General features: G+C 48.3%; 1 protein-coding gene across 3 annotated transcripts in view; it reads left to right on the top strand.

Annotated features, from left to right (window-relative positions):
* Window positions 1–4935: 4935 nt before the first annotated feature.
* Znf598 (zinc finger protein 598) overlaps window positions 4936–7553 on the top strand; it is a 13283-nt gene continuing 10665 nt past the window's right edge. For 2 of the 3 annotated variants that reach the window (XM_031353099.1, XM_031353100.1), the window contains exon 1: window positions 4936–5237. In XM_031353099.1, coding sequence (XP_031208959.1) covers window positions 5001–5237 — 237 coding nt within the window. In that variant the 5' untranslated portion in view covers window positions 4936–5000. Of the gene's footprint in view, window positions 5238–5288; window positions 5495–7553 lie in introns of those variants that run through there. The other variant, XM_031353101.1, reaches the window with a different exon arrangement.

Below are 7553 nucleotides of genomic sequence, written 5' to 3' on the forward strand. Positions count from 1 at the left end.
CAGATTTCAGATCCAGAGGATATAGATGGTTGTGAGCCACAATATGGGTGCTGAGGAAAGCTTCAGTGTTGCATCTTGCCTCCCACCTTGTTTGAGACAGAATCTCTTCATTATTCAACACTGTACCTACCAGGCTGGTTGGCCTGAAGGCTTCTGGGCGTTCTTGTCTCTACCTACTCAGCACTGGGATTACAAGATACTCAGCTGCTGCTGCTTCCTCATCTCATCATCATAACACCATCATCATGTGTACGTATAATGGGTATGTGTGTTAGGATAGGCGTGTTTGTGAAGGTTGGAGTAGAGCTTTCAGGAGTTGGTTTTCCATCCCACCATGGGAGGGACACAGGGATGGATTCTTTTGTCTGCCAATTGAAGACTTAAAAGACAGAAGAAAAGGGCCAGGCACACACCTTTAGTCCCAGCACTCAGATAATAGCGGCAGGCAGATTTCTTGACTTTGAGGCCACTACATAAGGAGTTCAAGGATAGCCAGGGCCACATAGAGAGACTGTCCCAAAATATTTTTTTCATAGACATACACACACACATATATATGGAGGGGGAAGACTGCAGAAATGGCTCAATGGTTAAGAGGCTCAGCTGCTCTTACAGAGGACATGGGTTCAATTCCTAGCACCCCCATAGAGGCTCCCATCTATACCGTCCAATTTCAGTGGATCTGACTTCAGCTTCTGACCTCTATAGGCCAGAAGTACACAGTGTACTTAAACATATGCAGACGAACATTCATAGACACAAAATAAAATTTTTAAAAAAAGGAAAAAAAAGAAGTCCTACTGGAAATCTTGTGAATTCCCGCCATATAATAAGGAGAAAATCATGGTCCCCACTTGGGTGTTCTGAGTCTCATTAATAAAATAATTGAAGTGTGGACAGGAATGGAAACAGAAGGTCAAAGATTCAAAACACGCCGACAGTTTATTCATGATGCGAAAAACCTGGGCTGGTGAGATGGCTCAGCGGGTAAGAGCACCAACCACTCTTCCAAAGGTCCTGAGTTCAAATCCCAGCAACATGGTGACTCACAAACACCTGTAATGAGATCTGACGCCCTCTTCTGGTGTGTCTGAAGACAGAGCTACAATGTACTTACATATAATAATAAATAAATTTTTAAAAAAAAGAGAGAGAAAAAAACCTTAGGGCAGGCAAACTGTCAATCTCACAGATTGGGGAGAATGGGGACTATACACGGGCATCAGGGTCAGCCATAGGGAGGGGAAGGGAGACTTTTAGAAAAGTATTAAGGAAACCCAAAGTGTTAGGGTTCGTAAAAGTGTACTTAGGCTCTGGCCAGACGCAAAAGAAAACAGGAAAGAAAATAACCAAACCCAATGGTGGCTCCTAAGAACTACATTCAGGGTAGGAATTCTGGAAAGGAAAGGTGTATGCAAGTGAGCCTGCACAAACTGGGGCGCAGAGGCAGGAGGATCTCTGTGAGTTAAAGATCAGCCTGTTCTTCAAAGTGAGTTCCAGGACAGCTAGCTAAGACTGTTACAGAGAGAAACCCTGTCTCAAAAAGACAGAGAGAGCGAAAGAAAGAGAAAGAGAGAGAGAGAGAGAGAGAGAAAGAGAAGGAGAGAAAGACTATCATCTGCTGATCCTGAGTGGACTCACTGCCTTAACCCTTAGAGGAACAGTAAGAACCGTGTGTGCATACAGCAGTTGAGTCAGTTCTTTATAGGCTCCAAGGATTGAACTTAGTTCTTCACACTTGTCCCTGCTGAGCTATCACACCAGCTTCACTCCGTGCTCCCATGGCTCTGAAGAGACACTAGGGCCAGGCAACTCTTACCAAAGAAAGTGTTTTTGGGTTTTGTTTGTTTGTTTGTTTCGAGACAGAGTTTCTCTGTGTAGCCCTGGCTGTCCTGGAACTCACTCTGTAGACCAGGCTGGCCTCGAACTCAGAAATCTGTCTGCTTCTGCCTCCCAAGTGCTGGGATTAAAGGCATGCACAGCCCTGCAAAAGTGTTTATTTTTAATTAATTTGTTAAATGAGTGTTCCATCTGCTATGTACACTTGTGTGTCAGAAGAGGGCACCAGATCATACTATAGATGGTTGCTGGGATTGAACTCAGGATCTCTGGAAGAGGTCTTAACTGCTGAGCCATCTCTCTGCAGTCCTGAAAAGAAGTGTTTAATTGACCCTTGCTTAGTTTTAGAGGCTTAGTGCACTGCCACCGTGGTGGGAGTGTTACACAGCAAGCACTTTATGAACTGGTCTAGTTCCTACCCCATGAGAGGGCTCCCTTCCTGTTTGACTGTTCTGAGATTGTTACTGTTGCCCAAGCAGGCCTTCCTGCTCCCTTTGGCTCTTTCAGTCTCTTTTACGGTTGTTTTATTGTTGTTGTTGGGTTTTTATTTGTCTGTCTGTTTTGGGATTTTTGTTTGTATGTTTTGCTTTTACACAGATCTCTCTACATGGCCCTGGCTGCCCACGAGCTCACATAGACCAAGCCTGGCTCATTTGTCGTTTTGTTTTTGTTTCGTTTTGTTTTTCTGAGACACGGGGTTTCTCTGTGTAGCCCACCTGTCCTGGAACTCTCTCTGTAGATCATGCTGGCCTCGAACTCAGAGATCTGCCTGGTACCATGCCTGTATCCATTTATCTTTTATTCTACAGGCTCCCTTTATGAATCTGTGAGGTGAAATGCTTGCATGCAGCTCCCCTCTTACCTGTCACACAGTGGACTGCATGACTGTGCATGCCCCAGTATGCTAGGTTGCTCTGCTTCACAGACCACAGCTACCCATCTGTTGTTCTTCATGCTACCGATTCAGCCAGCTCTGTTAAAAACAGGCAAGAAAAAAAACCTCAGAGAAGCCTTTTATTAAATCTAAAGTGGCAACACTAGAGGAGAGCTTTCCAGTGACTCACCGCCTGAGCTGCCAGTCTGCTTGCATGGCTAGAGCATAATGTTCATGCCAATCCCAGCCTTGTCTCCTCAGGCACTGTAGGCCCTCTGCTGGCGCATCATGGGAAATAGTCCCCATTCTGGCCTGGGATGACAGAGCCATCTAGAGTTCCAGGTGAGTGGTTTTAAAAATGTCTAGTGTAGCCGGACGGTGGCGCATGCCTTTAGTCCCAGCACTTGGGAGGCAGAGGCAGGCAGATTTCTGAGGCCAGCCTGGTCTACAAAGTGAGTACCAGGACAGCCAGGGCTACACAGAGAAACCCTGTCTCGAAAAACCAAAAAAAAAAAAAAAAAAAAAATGTCTGGTGTAAACTGTTTCAAACAGCTCCCTGGTTAAGGCTATGCCTTTAAGAGAAGGAATAATCAACTGCTCATTGTGTTGTTTTCTCAAGTTGTCTAAGGAGTGTTCAAAATGGTGGCAGATGGGTAGTCTGGCTGGGTGGTTGACTATGCTTTGTTAAAAGCATCAGAGCAGCAAGGGTGAGGCCAAAAGCTGTCAATTAGGAAGTCACATTCACCATCCCTCAGCCTTTACTTATTTTCACAAACAGGGACAATAAAGTATTTGTCATCAGCATCTAAAGAGCTTACCATTAACACTCAATTGTCATTTTTACAGAAATGTTCTTATTTTTATATGGATGTGTTTTGCCTTCATGTATGTTTGTGTACCACCTGTGTGCCTGGTGCCCTCAGACACCAGAAGATAGTAAATGTCCTGGAATTGAAGGTACAGATGGTTGTGAGCCTTCATGTGGTGCTGGGAATTGAACCTAGGACCTCTGCAAGAAAAGCTAGTGCTCTTAACTGTTGAGCCATCTCTCTAGCCCTCCATTTTAACTTTTTTTTTTTTTTTTTTTTTTTTTTTTTTTTTTTTTTTTTTTTTTTTTTTTTTTTTTTTTTTGAGACAGTGTCTCACTACTATGTGGCCATGGCTGGCCTGAAACTCTCTATGTTGACCAGGCTGATCTCTAAACTTACAAAGTCTGTGCCTGTGTGTGCTAGGATTAAAGGTGTGTGACCACACCTGACCACTTTAACCATTTTAACCAGTACTTAACACTGCCCAATTGCCTAGGAAAGGCAAATCCCCCTTATTCGTCTGAAGATGGCAAGTGTAGCCCAGTCCACTTTACATAATTGGCGACCCCAGTTTTACAAATGAGGTTATAGGCTTCAATGGGGCAACCTAGTTCACAAGCATGTAAGTACCACAATTAGGGCTTTATGTCATTTCTCTGATTCTAGCTAGCTATAGGCACTCTCGGGTCGCACACACACAATAAGCTGCCTCTTTTTAGAGGGGTTCAGATTTGGACCCATCTCGATTCATCAGAAATCCAGAGACCTCCCAACAGCTGCAGAGACTTGAAGTCTCAGGTTCACTACTATCCACTCAAGTACATCCGGGTGCTTCCCTTTCCTGGATACTAGGTCTGTCTGGCTGTCACAACCAAGAGAACACGAGGTCTCTTCTCTAGCGGGATTGGGTGAGAATGTCTGGATGCCAAGCACAAGAGAAGTGCAGGGCTAGAGAAAAGTAGGTTCCTAAAAAGTTTGCTGGATTCAGTCATTACTAGCTTAACTACTTACATAAGTATTTTGTGCTGGGAATGTAATCCAGGCATGGTAGGCAAGTCTTTGCCACACTGAGCTATATTCCCAGGACATCCAGTGAAATTTCCATTTAAGATATAAATATAATACGTCCAAGTATAGCCCAGGAATGTTTTGGTGATACTTAGCTCAACACTGTTCATGGTTTATCGGAAATGCTGGATGCGGTGTATTTCCTCCGGCGTCTCTAGAGCTAGCATCGGGAAAGGCGGAGAAACTCCGCATTTATGTGACTAGGAAGGTTTGAGCAGCCGTCTTAGGGTAGAACGTCGTAAACGAACGGCAGCTCGGTACCACACCATGCCCGGGCGGAAGTCGCAGCGCGCACTTCCGCCAGGCGGGGCGGTTGCCTGGCGGAGCAGTGACGTAGGCGGAAGGGGCGGGTCCTCTGGGAGCCAGGCCGCGCCGTGCCGCGCCGGCCGGGAGGGGGCCGGAGCCCGGCCATGGCGGCGGCGGCGGCTGTGCCGGCGACGGCTGCGGGCGCCGAGGGGCGGCGCGCGGTTTTGGAGGCGGTGGCAGCGCCGGAGCGAGGCGGCGGGAGCTGCGTGCTGTGCTGCGGTGACCTGGAGGCTACGGCGCTGGGCCGCTGCGATCACCCGGTGTGCTACCGGTGCTCTACCAAGATGCGGGTGCTGTGCGAGCAGCGCTACTGCGCCGTGTGCCGCGAGGAGCTGCGCCAGGTGCGCCAGCGGGGCGCGCGACGGGGCGCGGGGAGGGCGGACTCCTTCCTGATGGCTTTGCCTGCTCGGTGTCCGGCCGCGGCCTGGCCGCGCCCGCTCCCTCCGGAGGAGGTGGTTGGTCGGGGCGCCATGCGTTTACCGGGCCTCCTGGGGCTGGGAGAAGCCAGAGACGGCTGGGCCGGGAAAGGAAAAGCGATGCCTATGGGAACTCCAAGCCTGGGGACTTTTCCCTATGACCTGGCTGCGGGAAGGGCAAGGTCAGGTCGAGAGCCCTGTCTGTGAATCTTAATTTTTTCGGGCTCGTCATTGAGGTGGAGCAGACAGCCAGGGGGAACCTCCAGGCACTGTCTGTCCTGGAAGCTGACTGCTCTGGGAAAAAAAAGGGTTAAACTGGACATTTCCAGACTAGTTGGGCTTCTGGGCCCCACCGGTGACCCTTAGCTCCTGAGACAGCATTTCCATTCGTAGAGTGGAGGTGATACCAGGACCTGATTCCTAGCTGCTTGGTGGTCCACGATTTTAGGAAGTTTTCCTCCTCGTTACTAGCTGTAGCTTTGAGGTTTCCTTTAGAGTGGTGGGAAGAGGATGTTTCTGGTTGTCTAGACTTGGAAATCCCTGAGGGGGTCAGAGGGCTCATGGAGCATACATCCACACTGCAGCAACGCCAGCTGTTGGCGGGGAGTATCCAGCTGAACCTCTTGGTTTGCTTTAGAGATCTGTTTGTTTCCAGAATTGTGAAATTACCTTGGTTGGCTCATGGAAGGTTTTGGCTAGTGGCTTCTGCCAGGGAATCACCCTGTCCTGTTCTTAGAAGTGATGCAGAGATACAAATGATGCCGAACATTTGTTTGTTTGTTTTCTTTTTCTTTTCTTTGTGTCTCTTTTCTTTCTCTTTGAGATAGGGTCTCACTGTGTAGTCCTGGCTAGCCTGGAACTTGTTATGTAGACCATGGTGGGCTCAAACCCAGAGGTTTACCAGTATCTGCCTCCTGATTGCTGAGATTAAAGGCAGTGCACCACCATGCCCCAATATCTGAGACAGGTTCTTCCTCTGTAGCTCTGGCAATCCTGGAACTCATTCTATAGACCAGACTGGTCTTGAACTCAAAGAGATCCACCTGCCTCTGCCTCCTGGGGGCTAGGTTATTCCCCACCATGGCCAGCACTCCCTGCTTTTCTTGATATTTATGTCAAAAGAGTCAGCTGGAATCCTGAGACAGTCCCTAAGCATCTATCTAAGTCGTACTGGCGAAGAGGGACTAGAAGACCTCAGACAGTAGTGTGGAAGGAGTCTTACCCTACTGTGTGAGATCTGGGGTTCAGAAGTGTCTCTGGAAGCTTTTGGCTGGTGGCCTACTTAGAGAGTCTTACACATGCTGACGGAGAGGTCTGACATGGGTTTTTTCAGCACACCTGTAGCTTCCTTCTAGGAAGAAAGACACTTTATAGGTCTTTATGTATGTAGTGCTAGCCTAGGCTCTGGGTCTCACTCAGGAAGTGAGTGAACACACACATACGTGAGCTGTAGCCAGTGTCTGCCCTCCCTCATTCTTTCTGAGCCTCACACCCTCTAAGAGCTCTGTGGCAGGGGCTGTTGACATGGGCTGTCAGCTTGCCCTGGCTGGGGTGTGGTTTGGCACTATGTGCCCCTGGGCACGCCTGGACTTCCTTTTGGTCTTGCACCACCATGCTGGGCAGCAAGAGTTCTTGGGAAGTGGGATGAGATGATACCTGTCCAGCTCAGCCTCCCCAGTAGTCCAGCTTCTCCTCCACTGGTAACCTAGCGGCTTCACCCTCAGCCCTGTCTTGTCCTTTACTGAGTCCTTCTTTACCCTCTGAGTATGGCCTGTATTCATACCCAGAATTCCACAATGACCCATAGTCCCTTCATGTGACTAAGTAAAAATTAGGAGAGATGTGTGTTAAGATGACATATGAAGCTGTCATATGAAGCTGTTTGGGGTGGCACACACCTTTAATCCCAGCACTCTGAAGCACAGGCAGGCAGATCTCTGAGTTCAAGGGCAAGCCTCTTCTACAGAATAGGTTTGGACAGGCAGGGCTACACAGAAACTCTGCCTTAAAAGAAACAAAACATACGTCATGTTGAACGGACCAGCTTCCTTTGCTGTGATACCTTGTACAGGTTTGGGAGGTGAGTCGGGGTATAGTAGGGAGACAGTACACATGGGTATAGTAGGGAGACAGTACACATGGGTATAGTAGGGAGACAGTACACATGGGTGTGGTAGGGAGACAGTACACATGGGTATTGTAGGGAGACAGTACACATGGGTATAGTAGGGAGACAGTACA

The sequence above is a fragment of the Mastomys coucha genome, unplaced genomic scaffold (assembly GCF_008632895.1).
Source record: "Mastomys coucha isolate ucsf_1 unplaced genomic scaffold, UCSF_Mcou_1 pScaffold5, whole genome shotgun sequence".
Lineage (NCBI taxonomy): Eukaryota > Metazoa > Chordata > Mammalia > Rodentia > Muridae > Mastomys > Mastomys coucha.